The following is a 15,590-nucleotide window of genomic DNA, read 5'->3' on the forward strand; positions in this document are numbered from 1 at the left end:
GCTCTGTCCATCCAGGCCGGGCTCCGTCCATCCAGTTCTGGCTCTGTCCATCCAGGCGGGGCTCTGTCCATCCAGGTGGGGCTCTGTCCATCCAGTCCTTGATCTGTCCATCCAGGCCGGGCTCTGTCCATCCAGACCTTGCTCTGTCCATCCAGTACTGGCTCCGTCCACCCAGGTCTATCTCTCCATTCCTCTGCTCCCTGGGCTCAGGGATTTACCCTTAATCCGGATCATTTCCCGATCTGGGTCATGGCTCCGTGTCCATCGTGCCAAGGACGGCACAGGTGTCCGGGCACAGGGGGTGACACCCAGGGTGACACCCAGGTGCCCCAGGGTGGGGTGTGGATCCATCCAGCCCCCACTGCCCCATCCTGGGAGCACCAGGACTGCCCAGAACTCAGCGCAGGGGGGGAATGATGCCCCTCCCTCACTTCCCTGCTGGTTCCTGGGGTGGGAATTAGGAACAAAACCCTCTTTTGGTTCCTTTAAAGGAGCAGGACTCGGTAAGGCTCAGGATTGCTGTCACAGATCAGCCCCAAAGGTCTCTCTCCCCTCTGGCACTTGGGTGTAGATCCAAACAAACCCATAAACCCTTGGGATTATAACAGGCTCTAATTAAGCCCTAAATCTGTGGGGCAGCCCCTCCCTCACCAGGGGCAGAGGAAGGGGCTCAGCCCTGGGCACGAGGCTACCACTCCAGCGTGCCTGGGGTCCCTCCTGGCAGTAAATAAAATAATAAAATAAATAATAATAAAGAAATAATAAAATAAAATAATAGAATAGATAAAAGTAAACAAAATAAAGTAATAAATGTAAACAAGAATTTAAAAAAGTAAATAAAATAAACCTCCCATGCCTCCAGCCCTGCCTGCCCCTCTCCAGGGAGGGGTTTGTCTGCCTGGAGCTGCTCATCCATCGGGATCTGGAGATGGAGCTGCCCGGGCCTGAGCAGCACCTCCCTCAGGGCTCCTGGCACTCACCCACTGAGGGCAGGGACCACGGGACACCCCAGGAGACCAGGGACAACTCCAGGGACAGCTCCAGGGCTGCAGCAGCCATTCCCATGGGATCCTACCTGCCATTCCCACTGGAGTCAGGGGAATGACAGGAGGTGGACGTGGGCAGCTGCCAGGACCTGGAGAATCCTCCCTGGATTTGGGAGAGGGACTGGGGACAAGGCCTGCAGGGACAGGACCCAGGGAATGGCTCCCACTGCCAGAGGGCAGGGATGGATGGGATCTTGGGAACTGGGAATTGTTCCCTGGGAGGGTGGGGAGGGGCTGGGCTGGAATTCCCAGAGCAGCTGGGGCTGCCCCTGGATCCCTGGCAGTGCCCAAGGCCAGGCTGGACACTGGGGCTGGGAGCCCCTGGGACAGTGGGAGGTGTCCCTGCCATGGCAGGGGTGGCACGGGATGGGATTTCAGGTCCCTTCCCACCCCAAACCATTCCATGAATTCGGTGATTCCACCAATGATTCCGTCATTGCACCTCAATGCTTTCCCTGGTTATCTATGGGTGAGGACCTGGATTTAATTCTGGAGAACAGAAGAGTAACCAGAGCAATAAACCCCAGGCACTGAGCTGTGTAAAAAAGCCATTTATTGCAGTTTTAACTGTATCAAAAAAACCCAAAGGAAACAGGACTGGGAATATACAGGCCACGTGTGGAACTGAACCAAAACTTCTCGATTTCAAGGGATCTGGAGAAGGGTTTCATTGTCAGTGGCACAGCCAAAACAAAATTCCTTTCAATTCCAAGTTTTCCTGCCTCCCCAAAGAAAGGGGAGGTGGAAAAAGCTGCACAGTGAGATGTGGAGAGGGGACAGCCTGTCACACCCAGCTGCTGTCACCTGCTCCACCGGGAGGTGAATCCATCCAGCTCCTGCCAGCCCAGCATCCTGAGGGCACAGATCCCACCAGCTCCTCGTGGGTCACTGGATCTCCCCCATGTAGAGCCTTTTGTCACTGGATGCAGAGAGAACTGAGGGGCAGGGAAAGAAAGGAATAAAGACATTAGAACGGAATATAACAATGAAAACAATATAAAAACTGAAATAGAATGCAAAAATTAAAATATAAAAAGTGAAATAGCATACAAAAATTAAATATAATAACTGAAATAGAGTACAAAAAATGGAATATAAAAGCTGAAATAGAATACAAAAATATAAAAACTGAAATAGAATACAAAAATTAGAATATAAAAACTGAAATAAATGCAAAAAATGGAATATAAAAACTGAAGTAGAATACAAAAATTAGAATATAAAAACTGAAATAAATGCAAAAATTAAAATAGAATACAAAAACGGAAATAAATGCAAAAAATGGAATATAAAAACTGAAGTAGAATACAAAAATTAGAATATAAAAACTGAAATAGAATACAAAAATTAGAATATGAAAACTGATGTAGAATACAAAAAATTAAATATAAAAGCTGAAATAAAGGCAAAAATTAAAACAGAATATAAAAACTGAAGTAGAATGCAAAAATCAAAATAGAATATAAAAACTGAAATAGAATACACAAATTAGAATCTAAAAACTGAAATAGATGCAAAAATTAAAACAGAATATGAAAACTGAAATAGAATACAAAAATTAGAATATAAAAACTGAAATAGATGCAAAAAATGGAATATAAAAACCGAAAGGGAATACAAAAATTCCCCCAGTGGTGTGAGACCTCCCCAAGGACACAGCCCAAAGTCCTCGTTTTGCTGGAAGCCAGATTCCAGGTGCTTCCCAAACCATCCATGGGACAGTGCTGTGACACGGAGCCCGGGCTGGGCGGGCGGCTGCCACCCGCAGTGCCCGAGCTGCAGGGAATGGCTGAGCTGGGGAGGGCAAGGAGAGGCGCAGGACACCTCCGGGAGGCTCCCGAGGTGGGACCTCCACCCGGGAAGTGCTGAGCTCCAGCCCGGGCTCTGCCAGCGCCCAGTGCCACTAGAGGGCTCATCTGGCCAGGAAAGCGTCCCCAGGGCAGCACTCCTGGGAGCACGGGACACCCAACTGGCTCCCAGCTCCCACCGGCCCTGAGCCACACAAACGGGATCCCTGCGCTTGGGGAACATCCCTGAGGCCACCAAACCCAGCTGCCAGCCTGGCAGCACCCCCAGTGCCACCCCTGCCCACCAGTGCCACAGCCCCAGGTTCTCTGAACACCTCCAGGGAAGGGGACTCCACCACCAGGGCTGGACATGGGTCAGAAGGGCCAGATTCTGATGTCTTTGTGGAATTCTAAAATCACCAAGGTTGGAAAAGCCCCCAGAGATCATCGAGTCCAACCTTTAACCCAGCACTGCCCGTGTCCCCAAGTGCCACCTCCACAGGGCTTCTAAATCCCTCCAGGGATGGGGATCCACCACTGCCCTGGGTGGACAGCCCTTTCCATGGAGAATTTTCCCAAATATCCACCCTGAGCCTGGCCCAGCCTGAGGCCGTTCCCTCTCCTCCTGTCCCTGTTCCCTGGAGCAGAGCCCGTTCCCCCACCCCGGCTGTCCCCTCCTGTCAGGAGCTGTGCAGAGCCACAAGGTCCCCCCTGAGCCTCCTTTTCTCCAGGCTGAGCCTCTTCCCAGCTCCCTCAGCTGCTCCCAAGACTCCAGCCCCTTCCCCTCTTCAGGCAATTCACAAGAATGACCCAAAAGACACCAGCAGTGCTTTAACCCCTGTCCAAGAGAGCTCTGGGGGTTTCTGCACCAATGCCCAGCCCAGTTTTTGCCACCCTGGCACAGCCTGGCTGCCCGTGCAGGTGAGAACCCTGCAGTGATTTATGGATTAACATCCCAGGAGTTCCCAGCCAGCAGCTGCACGACTCAATAGGTTTTTAGTAACGGCTTTTAAATTGTTATTTGAGGCCCAGTGATTGATGACCCAAGAGGAGCTGAGCACAGGATCCCACACCCAGAGAGGAGCTGGCTCTGCTCCTCCAGCACAGCCCCAGCCCCAGGCAGAGCTGTGGATACCCAGGAACAAATCCAGAGTTCCCTGCCCCTTGGCTTGCCTCTGGGGTTGACTGCTGGTAGTTTTTGGCTGCTGACCAGGCCAAGGTGAGTGTTTCCATGGAAACACAGCACCCTGCAGTCCTGCCCAGCCCATGCTGGACCAGAAAATGGGAATGGGGCCTGGTCCCAGCTTCAAATGGCTCTGAAAGGCCACCACGAGCTTTGCATCACCCAGCTCTGAGTGTGGTGCCATGTGTGACACCTCCAGAACAGGGCCCAAACCCACTGCACCAAGAGCTTCCTTTGGGTGGGATTTTCAGAAGGAATTGTTCCCTGGGAGGGTGGGGAGGGGCTGGGCTGGAATTCCCAGAGCAGCTGGGGCTGCCCCTGGATCCCTGGAGAGACCAAGGCCAGGCTGGACACTGGGGCTTGGAGCACCTGGGACAGTGGAAGTGTCCCTGCCATGGCAGGGGTGGAACTGGAGGAGCTTTAAGATCCCTTCCAACCCAAACCATTCTGGGATTGTGATTTTGTGATTCTCTGATTTGCTTCCTACAGCTTTTGGGGAAGTCAGGACCCCTCAGGCTCCCAGGTGATCCATGTCCTCATGGAATCACCAAACATGGGTATTCCCCTGGCATCCCAGCTATTCCAAACCCTTTCCTCATGGCCCCTGGGCAGTGGCAGCCCCCCCCAGCCCACAGCAAGAGCCACCCTGCTGCCCTCTGGGTGCCCCCAGCCCATCCCCAGAGTCCCTGTGCTCAGCCCAGGGTGTCCCCACCCAGCTGGAGATGAACAAACAAGGCTCTGCCAGCCCTAAATCTGATAATGGACTCTGAGCCACTCTGGCAATTTTGAGGTCACTTCCCAGCAGATCAGCAGCTCAGTGAGCCCTGGAGCTGCTGCCCTGGGAGGTGGGGAGCACTTACTGATGGGTTCCTCGGGGTGGAAGGCCAGCTCATTGACAGAGCCAGCATGGCCAGGCAGCTTGTACAGGATCCTCCTGGAGGTGGTGTCCCACACGTACACAAACCTGCAACAGAGTCCTGGTGAGGGCAGGCAGGGGCCAAGCAAAACACCTGTGCCCCCAGGTGGTTCTGCAGCTGGCTGGAATGATCTTTGTGAGGATAAACAGGAACTTCAGGAGAAAAATGCTGCTCTGACAGGCCCAGGAGAGCAGAGGCCTGAGCAGGGAGGAGACAAGAGTGGCAAAAACCTCACTGCCAACAGTGCACCTCACCCCTCAGGGCAGAGATGGATTTGAAAGCCCTGAGGCCAAAGATAATCCTTGACAGTGCAGGGACAGGGAGGGAATCAGCAGTGGGAATGGGGAGGAGGGGTCTCACCCTCCCAAACACCCCCCAACACTGTGTGCACGTCCAGGCATCCCCTTGGGCTGGCAGTGAGGAGCCCAGAGCCCCCCAGCCCCTGCTGCACTGAAACCCCTCCCAGCCAGCACCTCTAAAGATGGGATTTCTTCCTGCTCTGCCACATGAGCCACTTGCCAGCATTTATTATGGAGTGGTGGGATCACACTGAGCCTTTGATCACCCTCTGCCAGGCCTCACCCACTGCTGGCTCCTGCCTGAGCCCCGACCTGAGTTGAGAACCCCCCAGGATCCTTCCTTGGGGGCACCAGGCACAGTTCAGCTTTCACACTTCTCTTCAAAATGGTCTCAGTCAGGGAAACCGAGCCCAAAATCCCTGTGTCTGCTGTGGGAAGCTCTGCTGGGACCTGCCCCAGGAGCTGTCAGAGCCCTGAGCTCCACCAGCACCTGCAGAATGAGTCAAGTGACCCAAACTCCAGGCACACCTGCCCAGAGCAGGGCTCAGCCTGCCCACAGGGACCCAGGCAGGAGCTGCTCTCCCAGGCAGGAGCTGCTCTCTTCCCCAGGGCAGGAATTGCTGCTCTCCCCCCAGGGCAGGAATTGCTGCTCTCTCCCACCAGGGCAGGAATTCCTGCAGGAATTGCTGCTCTCTCTCCTCAGGGCAGGAGCTGCTGCTCTCTCTCCCCCGGGGCAGGAGCTGCTGCTCTCTCTTCCCAGGGCAAGGAATTGCTGCTCTCTCTCCCCAGGGCAGGAATTGCTGCTCTCTCTCCCCAGGGCAGGAATTGTTGCAGGAATTGCTGCTCTCTCTCCCCAGGGCAGGAGCTGCTGCTCTCTCTCCCCAGGGCAGGAGCTCCTGCTCTCTCTCCCCAGGGCAGGAGCTCCTGCTCTCTCTCCCCAGGGCAGGAGCTCCTGCTCTCTCCCCCCAGGGCAGGAGCTCCTGCTCTCTCTCCCCAGGGCAGGAGCTCCTGCTCTCTCTCCCCAGGGCAGGAATTCCTGCAGGAATTGCTGCTCTCCCCCCAGGGCAGGAGCTCCTGCTCTCTCCCCCCAGGGCAGGAGCTCCTGCTCTCTCTCCCCAGGGCAGGAATTGCTGCTCTCTCCCCAGGGCAGGAGCTCCTGCTCTCTCCCCCCAGGGCAGGAATTCTCCCTCCCCACTCAGATCCCAGCAGGTCTGGGGGCAATCCAGCCCCAGCTCACGCTGGGACAGCTGCCCCACTAAATCTGGACAGGGAGAGCTCAAGTTCTGCCTCTCTGCTATCAGAAGCTCATTAATCTGGTGATTACTGCTGCTCCATGCCCTGGCCCCCTGCCTGTAGGAATTCCTGTCTCCCTGGCACTGGATTTGGGCCTGGATTTGCTCCAGGGGACATTGGTGTCCTTCACAGGGACCTTCAGACCCTGGTCTGCTTCCTCCCTCTGCCCTTTCCCCTCCTCGGCTCACTTTACAGAATCTTTCATTTACAAGTCTGAGATGTGCCAATTGATTTTTTTTTTTCTCCTTAATTAAAGGAGGAGTCATTAATGATCCCTGGAATTCCACCATGCAGCAATTTAATTGGGATTTCTGCTCCTCATCCTCCAACCCCACACACAGACCCTGCTCTCAAAGACCCCCCCACAAGCTCCCGCCAGGACACCCAGGGGTCCAAGCCAGTGGCAAAGGTGTCCCTGTCACCTGCTGGGGGTGGGACAGGGCAGAGCCTCAGCCAGCTTTTGACAATAATAACCAGATTTTACAACAGTCAGATGCTCCTCCACAGAGCCCAAAGCAGCAGAAACACATCCCCGTGGAAATCAGGGAAACTCCCTGAGGGCTGTTTGGGATTTCACACTCTACACACAACCCTGAGCCTGGGGATTCTGATCCAGGAACGCTGCAAATCCATCAGGGGTGCCTGGGGACAGAGGAATGCAGTGACAACTCACCTGTCAGCAGAGCCCCCTGCAATTTTACTGCCATCTGGGGACCAGGAGCACCTCAGAAGGTTCTAAAACAAAAGAACATGCACAGACCTATTTAGTTTCCCCCTTTTCCTTGAACTCAAATCACCATGAGACTTTAACCAGCATCACTTTAATGATCCCCCTTGAAAGATGAGATGGCAATTACAGATTTTATTGCTGGAAACAGCCAGTGCATTGTTATTTTACACAAAGTAGATGGTAAGTGTAGAAAATACTTAATTTACAGCTAATTACAAATGAACTGAGCAAAGAAATCTTGTCACTGAGGTTTTAATTGGAACCCACTTTGTGGACTCATTTTCCTTTGAGTTCTTATTAAAGCCTTTCTGGCCTAAGCTTGCATTGAAAAAAACAATTTAGAGAAAAGTTAATAGCAGAGGGAATTGAACAAGGAGTGGAGCACACTCACCTTTTCAAAATTATGGACATTTCCCTGGAAAATCTTCACACATCTCTCCTTGGGGGCGAAGGGCCTGATGTCCCAGATCCGAACTGCAACAGAAGCAGAGCCAGCAGCTGAGGGGGACAGGGACAGACAGCCCTGGCAGAGCCCTGTGCCCAGGACAGGCTCCCTGACCCCTCATTCCCCAAAGGCCACGGGGAACCAGCAGCTTTCCCGGCAGGAGGCTTTGCTCTGGCACAAACAGCAGCAAGGTGGAATTACAAAAAATTCCTAACCTGCCATGCCAAAACTGAGCCACCGCCTCCTTACAGAGGCTTTTCCTCATCCTGACATATCCCATGGGCACGGTCCTGATGGGCTCAGCCTCACTAAGGGACAGTGTAACAGGCAGGATGGCAGCTGGGCTGTCACTCCTGCTGAGGGGACACAGCCAGGCCACCTTGACACGAGCCTGGCCCAGAGCACACTGATCACCTGTGCCATGGCTCTTGTCCCCAGGTCCTGCAGGATAACCTGTGCCATGGCTCTTGTCCCCAGGTCCTGCAGGATAACCTGTGCCATGGCTCTTGTCCCCAGGTCCTGCAGGATAACCTGTGCCATGGCTCTTGTCCCCAAGCCCTGCAGGATAACCTGTGCCATGGCTCTTGTCCCCAAGCCCTGCAGGATAACCTGTGCCATGGCTCTTGTCCCCAAGCCCTGCAGGATAACCTGTGCCATGGCTCTTGTCCCCAGGTCCTGCAGGATAACCTGTGCCATGGCTCTTGTCCCCAGGTCCTGCAGGATAACCTGTGCCATGGCTCTTGTGCCCAGAGTCCTTCAGGATAACCTGTGCCATGGCTCTTGTGCCCAGAGTCCTTCAGGATAACCTGTGCCATGGCTCTTGTGCCCAGAGTCCTTCAGGATAACCTGTGCCATGGCTCTTGTCCCCAAGCCCTGCAGGATAACCTGTGCCATGGCTCTTGTGCCCAGTGTCCTGCAGGATAACCTGTGCCATGGCTCTTGTGCCCAGTGTCCTGCAGGATAACCTGTGCCATGGCTCTTGTCCCCAAACTCTGCAGGATAACCTGTGCCATGGCTCTTGTCCCCAGGTCCTGCAGGATAACCTGTGCCATGGCTCTTGTGCCCATTGTCCTGCAGGATAACCTGTGCCATGGCTCTTGTCCCCAGGTCCTGCAGGATAACCTGTGCCATGGCCCTTGTCCCCAAGCCCTGCAGGATAACCTGTGCCATGGTTCTTTTCCCCAAGCCCTGCAGGATAACCTGTGCTATGGCTCTTGTCCCCAAGCCCTGCAGGATAACCTGTGCCATGGCTCTTGTCCCCAAGCCCTGCAGGATAACCTGTGCCATGGCTCTTGTCCCCAAGCCCTGCAGGATAACCTGTGCCATGGCTCTTGTGCTCAGAGTCCTGCAGGATAACCTGTGCCATGGCTCTTGTGCCCATTGTCCTGCAGGATAACCTGTGCCATGGCTCTTGTCCCCAAACTCTGCAGGATAACCTGTGCCATGGCTCTTGTCCCCAGGTGCTGCAGGATAACCTGTGCCATGGCTCTTGTCCTCAGGTCCTGCAGGATAACCTGTGCCATGGCTCTTGTCCCCAAGCCCTGCAGGATAACGTGTGCCATGGCCCTTGTCCCCAAGCCCTGCAGGATAACCTGTGCCATGGCTCTTGTGCCCATTGTCCTGCAGGATAACCTGTGCCATGGCTCTTGTCCCCAGGTGCTGCAGGATAACCTGTGCCATGGCTCTTGTCCCCAGGTCCTGCAGGATAACCTGTACCATGGCTCTTGTCCCCAAGCCCTGCAGGATAACCTGTGCCATGGCTCTTGTCCCCAAGCCCTGCAGGATAACCTGTGCCATGGTTCTTTTCCCCAAGCCCTGCAGGATAACCTGTGCTATGGCTCTTGTCCCCAGGTCCTGCAGGATAACCGGTGCCATGGCTCTTGTCCCCAGGTCCTGCAGGATAACGTGTGCCATGGCTCTTGTCCCCAAGCCCTGCAGGATAACCTGTGCCATGGCTCTTGTCCCCAGTGTCCTGCAGAAGCTGGGCTGTCACTCCTGCTGAGGGGACAAACCTGTGCCATGGCTCATGTCCCCAGTTCCCTCCCAGCTGGGACAAACCCCCCTGAGGCAGCTGCTCTCCCCCTCAAGGACCCGAAGTCACAGTTCAGCTCTGGAGCCCAGCTCCCTGCAGCCCACCCCAGCTCAGTGCTGTTTTCCCAGGAGGGGCAGCCAGAGGTGTCCCTGGGGGCTCAGCAGGGGGTACCTGTGTTGTCCATGGCGTTGGAGAGCAGGTAGGAGCCCTCAGAGCTGAGGCTCAGGCCTGTCACCGAGTCGGCGTGGCCCCGCATGGTGTAGGTGAGCTTGTTCTGCCGCAGGTCCCACACCTGGCACAGAAACACAGCCAGGAGTGCTGGAGCTGCAGCTGCCACAGCATCCCACACAGGCACTGGTGGCACACACCTGGCATCAGCTGTGGGTTCCAGCTGCTGGAGCTCGATGGGAGTTGTAGGAAAATGGGATTTGTGCCTTAGATTTGTATCTGGAGGAGTTCAAGCCCCAAGGAGTTACACGGCAGCAGCCCCACACACACAGGACACAGGGAATGGCTCCCACTGCCAGAGGGCAGGAATGGATGGGATCTGGGGAATTGGGAATTGTTCCCTAGGAGGGTGGGGAGGGGCTGGGCTGGAATTCCCAGAGCAGCTGGGGCTGCCCCTGGATCCCTGGCAGTGCCCAAGGCCAGGCTGGACACTGGGGCTTGGAGCACCCGGGACAGTGGGAGGTGTCCCTGGGGTGGAAAGAGCTGGGATTGAAGATCCCCTCCCACCCAAACCACTCTGGGATTCAGATTCCTGAATCAAGGATGAAAACCAGGATCAAAACCATTGCACAAAATGGATCAAGGAAAGGAAAGAATGATTTTCTGGCTGGTTCCAGGTCCCCCCAGTGCTGTTCCCCACTGGAAAATGCAGGGGGGTTTAGAGCCTGGCAAGGCCTTGCTGGAGAGGTTTGGGCTCTCCTGGATCCCTGGCTGTGCCCAAGGCCAGGCTGGACACTGGGGCTTGGAGCACCTGGGACAGTGGATATGTCCCTGCCATGGCAGGGGTGCAGTGAGCTGGTGTTTCATCCCTTCCTTCAAACCACTCCATGATTCTATGAAAACATGAGGCTGGAAGTTTATGGGTTTCTAGAAAGACAGAATTTGCCTTTTAGAACATTTCTAAGTGAATACATTCAAACTCCAAGGATTCAATTTCAGCAGCCCCAGGCCTGCAGAATTCCTCTTGGACCGGCCCCAAAATCCCCCAAATCCCCTGGCACAAAGCAAGAGCTCCCCAATTCCCACAGTTCCAGGCTATTCCTCCCAAAGAGGGGCAGTGGGAGCAGCTCTGGTGGCAGTGCCACACCGAGCACTGGCTGTGTCAGGCTGGGGACAGCCCTGGTGGCAGTGCCACAATGAGAACAGCCCTGGTGGCAGTGCCACACTGAGCACTGGCCGTGTCAGGCTGGGGACAGCCCTGGTGGCAGTGCCACACCGAGCACCGGCTGTGACAGGCTGATGACAGCCCTGTGGCAGTGCCACACTGAGGCTGTGACAGGCTGGGGACAGCTCTGGCAGGCTGAGGACAGCTCTGGTGGCAGTGCCACACCGAGCACTGGCTGTGTCAGGCTGGGGACAGCTCTGGCAGGCTGATGACAGCTCTGGTGGCAGTGCCACACCAAGCACCGGCTGTGACAGGCTGATGACAGCCCTGGTGGCAGTGCCACACTGAGGCTGTGACAGGCTGGGGACAGGCCGGAGCAGGGCTGAGGGCATGGGGACAGCCTGAGCCCTGCAGCCCCCAGGGCAATCAGCTGGATGAAATGCTGAGCTCACTGTTAAATAAGAACTTTCCACAGCATCAGGTGCCAGGGGGAGCTGCAAACTGGGGCAGAGGGCACAGAGGGGACGTTCACCACGTTCTCTTCAGCTTACCTCACACATGGCTCTGTCCCAGGCTGCCAGCACAGCCAGCATTCCACGCTGGCTCCGGCAGGTGACAGCAGTGCTGGGACACCCGAATGCTACGCTGTCACTGCCAGGCTCTCACTGCCAGGCTGTCACAGCTCCATGCCACTTTATTGGCCCTGTACCACCAGCAGAGATGGACACAGCAGGTCCAGGGGGGCTGGGATGTAAAATTCAGCAGGTGGCACCCACAGCTGTCCTTGACCAACACAAGGTGTGACAGGATGGAAAAGGTGAGCACAGTGGGAAAGGGACACAAGGTCCTACCTTGATGTCATTGTCGATGCCTCCAGAGATGATCTGGTCACTGGTGTCATTGAAGGTGACAGCCAGGACCTGGTAGGTGTTCTGGAATGTCTGGACAGCAGCTTTTTTCCTGATATCCCACAGCTGGAAAGAAATGTGGCACTTACAAGAGGTGGGCACAGATATTTAGCAACAAAATCACTGCAAAGATATTGGCAGTGACTCAGCCTGTCCTCCTGAAATCCCTTTGTATGTCTCATAAAAAACATCAGATCTGGAGATCTTTATAACAAACATTGAATCTGCTGTGTCTGGAGCACAGGAATGAAGGCAGGGAAGAAAAGGCCAGCCCAGATTTCAGGAGAGGGAAAAAGGAGCCAGTACAGGAAATCACAGGAGAAAGAAGGGGACAGCCCAAATTTCAGGAATACTTTTCTCATGCTTTGCTAATCCAGAAAGAAACTCTGATTTCTGATTTTCTGTCCAGAAAGAACTCTTTGGAACCCTCCAGGGATGGGCACTCCAAAACCCCCTGGGCAGCCCCTGCCAAGGCCTGAGCACCCTTTCCATGGGGAAATTCCTGCTGATTCCACCCTGAGCCTGCCCTGGCCCAGCCTGAGGCCCTTCCCTCTCCTCCTGTCCCTGCTCCCTGGAGCAGAGCCCGACCCCCGCAGCTGTCCCCTCTTGTCAGGAGCTGTGCAGATCCAGAGCAGCAGAAAAATCCCAGCTGAGCAGCTCAACCTTCCCAAGCCCCTTGAGAAGTACAGAGAAAACGGAGCAGTGAAATTTGCTGTCACATTTTTGACTCTGAACTCAGAGCAATAACAAAACGAGTACCAAAAGGCTGAATTCAGCCCAGTTAAATGAGAAGATCCTAAAAGCTTCTCCACCTTTTTTCCCCAGGCTTTGCCCAGGGCACACACTGACCTTGACAGTGCCATCGTCGCTGCCGGTGCAGACGAGCTGGGGTCCCCTCCGGGCAGGGTAGCAGGAGTTGACAAAGGACGTGTGGCCCTTGAGCCTCTTGACCCTCTCCCCCGTCTCGCTGTCCCACACAGCCACGGTTTTGTCCGTGGATGCTGAGAAGAGCATGCTGCAGGCAACAACCACTGTGAGGGCTCAGCTCCCTTCCCATTTCCTTTCAGGAACAACCAGAGGGAGAAGAACCTCCCCCGTTGGTGTTTTGGAGGAGTCTGAAACACTGACTGACACTGGAACAGCTGCATGGATAAACTCCCCTTAATCCCTGCTGTAAATTGTTTTTCTGCCTCCTTAAGCAGCATCTGGGATGGGCACAGCTCAGCAAAGCTCAGCAGCAGTGGTGGAACAGTCTTTTAAATTAACCAGTATCTCACTTGCTCCCTCTCCCCCTCCCCAGTGACTCCCAGGCACCCAACACAAACTTCCCTCTGTGCCCCAAAACTGCATCAATGGCACTGGGGGGTCACAGGCATCCCCAGATCCTCTGCCCACACTACAAGGACGCGGTGCCCATGGACTGAGCACAGGTAACAATCCCAGAATCATTTAGGTTGGAAAAGAGCTCCAAGGACATCAAATCCAAGCTGTGCCTGGTCCCCACCTTGTCCCCAGCCCAGAGCTCTCAGTGCCACCTCCAGTGGATCCTTGGACCCCTCCAGGGATGGGCACTCCAAACCCCCCTGGGCAGTTCCAGTGCCTGAGCACCCTTTCCATGGGGAAATTCCTGCTGATTCTACCCTGAGCCTGCCCTGGCCCAGCCTGAGGCCGTTCCCTCTCCTCCTGTCCCTGTCCCATGGAGCAGAGCCTGAACCCCCCGGCTGTCCCCTCCTGTCAGGAGCTGTGCAGAGCCACAAGGTCCCCCCTGAGCCTCCTTTTCTCCAGGCTGAGCCCCTTCCCAGCTCCCTCAGCCTCTCCTGGGGCTGCAGCCCTATTCCCTGAGCTGCCGTGGGTCCCTGGGCTCCCTGAGCAGCACAGAGCCCCTGCCCTCACCTGCCATCCGTGTTGTAGTGCAGCTCCATGACAGCCCCGCTGTGTCCCTTCAGGGTGGCAAAGTTGTCACAGTCCCCGTAGACGTTCCAGAGCACTGGGGGACAGCGAGGGACAGGTGAGCACAGGAAAGGCCCAGGAACAGCCCCTGCTGTGCATGGAGCTGATCTCTGGGTTTTCAGCAGAGTGGAGGATGGACCATCCCCACTGCTGAGTCCCAGCTGGGCCAATTCACAGCAGGGACAAAGCATCGTGTGAGCCCCAGGGCAGAGGAGCTTCAGGGATCTTGTTTAAGGTGAATTTATTATGAAAAGTTATCATCTTTGCTTCAGCAATCCTAAGCATTAAAAACTGCATTTCTGCAGACCTCTGGAACCCGTGTGACAGGGACACAGGGCTGGCACAGCCGGCACCCAGCAAGGCACATTTCCAGCACCATCAGGATGGCACCTGCCAGAGGGGATGGGAAAAGCTTCCTGCAGCCCCATGGGGAAGCAATTCACACCCAGAAGCCAGCCAGGTGAGGGCTGAGCTAAAACTCCTCAGCAGCAGGGCCTGAGCCCGGGGGACAGCAGGGGACAGCAGTGCCACTCACAGATGAGCCTGTCGAAGCCAGCCGAGGCCAGGGTGTTGCCATTGGGATGGAACTTGCAGCAGTAAACCTCCCCCTCGTGTCCTGAGAGCAGCATGATGGGGGCCTGCAGCGAGGAGCAGCGCGGGGGACCCTGGGGGACACAGGGGACACCGTGAGGGGACAAGGGACAAGGCCAGGGCTGGCCAGCCTGCCACCCCTGCTGAGCATCTTCACCTTCCCACAGCACATCCCAGCAGAATTCCGGAATCCCAGCATTACTGGGGCTGGAAAAGAGCTCCAAGGTGATCGAGGCAATCTGATCCCCACCTTGTCCCCAGCCCAGAGCTCTCAGTGCCACCTCCACTGGTTCCTTGGACCCCTCCAGGGATGGGCACTCCAAACCCCCCTGGGCAGTTCCAGTGCCTGAGCACCCTTTCCATGGGGAAATTCCTGCTGATTCCACCCTGAGCCTGCCCTGGCCCAGCCTGAGGCCGTTCCCTCTCCTCCTGTCCCTGTTCCCTGGAGCAGAGCCCGACCCTCCCGGCTGTCCCCTCCTGTCAGGAGTTGTGCAGAGCCACAAGGTCCCCCCTGAGCCTCCTTTTCTCCAGGCTGAGCCCCTTCCCAGCTCCCTCAGCCTGTCCTGGGGCTCTGTTCCCTTCCCAGCTCCGTTCCGCGGACACCGCCATCCCCTCCTGCGCCGGGGGCCGCAGAACCGAACGAGCCCTGCGGGTGCCTCAGCGCTGCCCAGCCCCAACACGCTCGTGGCCCTTCCCTCCTACTGGAACCACCCCTGGCCCTCTCCCCTCACCTCTCCACCCCACCCGCATCTCCTCCCCCCGTCCCCTCACGTTCCCCCGTTACGGCCTGCAGCAGAGCTCCGGCCGCAGGCTGTCCCCCTGCGCCGCCCGTGCCCGGCGCCCCCGGCAGGTCATGGCGGGGCCGCTTGGCGGGCGCGGGGACGAGCGGGAGGTCGGGGCCGGGCGCGGGGGCGGCGCCGGGGGCGGCGGGGGCCGGGGGGGCCCCGGGAGCGGGCCCGGGGCCAGGCCCGGGGCCCGGGACCTTCCGCTTCTGCTGCTCGATCATGGCGGCCGCCGGGCCCCGCCCCCCGCGCCCCATTGGCTGCCGCCGCCGCGCCCGCCGCGCTGATTGGCGG

General features: G+C 56.4%; 1 protein-coding gene across 1 annotated transcript; it reads right to left on the reverse strand.

The window, feature by feature from the left end:
• Nucleotides 1-1,582: 1,582 nt before the first annotated feature.
• Nucleotides 1,583-15,523, reverse strand: SNRNP40 (small nuclear ribonucleoprotein U5 subunit 40). The gene is made up of 10 exons (XM_068172726.1): nucleotides 15,299-15,523; nucleotides 14,459-14,588; nucleotides 13,867-13,960; nucleotides 12,823-12,988; nucleotides 11,917-12,039; nucleotides 9,904-10,024; nucleotides 7,647-7,729; nucleotides 7,199-7,260; nucleotides 4,877-4,980; nucleotides 1,583-1,981 (listed from the first exon to the last, which is right to left on the reverse strand). The coding sequence occupies exons 1-10, from the start codon at nucleotides 15,518-15,520 to the stop codon at nucleotides 1,932-1,934; spliced, it is 1,155 nt and encodes a 384-aa protein (XP_068028827.1). The 5' UTR covers nucleotides 15,521-15,523; the 3' UTR covers nucleotides 1,583-1,931.
• Between the last annotated feature and the right edge of the window lie 67 nt (nucleotides 15,524-15,590).

Source organism: Anomalospiza imberbis, chromosome 25, assembly GCF_031753505.1.
Source record: "Anomalospiza imberbis isolate Cuckoo-Finch-1a 21T00152 chromosome 25, ASM3175350v1, whole genome shotgun sequence".
Taxonomy (NCBI): domain Eukaryota; kingdom Metazoa; phylum Chordata; class Aves; order Passeriformes; family Viduidae; genus Anomalospiza; species Anomalospiza imberbis.

What these genes read in the sequence shown, in the direction of transcription:
- SNRNP40 (XM_068172726.1), bottom strand. Translation starts at nt 15,520, where the DNA reads ATGATCGAGCAGCAGAAGCGGAAGGTCCCGGGCCCCGGGCCTGGCCCC. An exon ending in GCAGGGGGCTCTGCTGACAG is followed by an intron (nt 4,981 to 7,198) that starts GTGAGTTGTCAC and finishes ACTCTGTTGCAG; the next exon opens with GTTTGTGTACGTGTGGGACA. An exon ending in CCACCCCGAGGAACCCATCA is followed by an intron (nt 1,982 to 4,876) that starts GTAAGTGCTCCC and finishes CCTGCCCCTCAG; the next exon opens with TTCTCTCTGCATCCAGTGAC.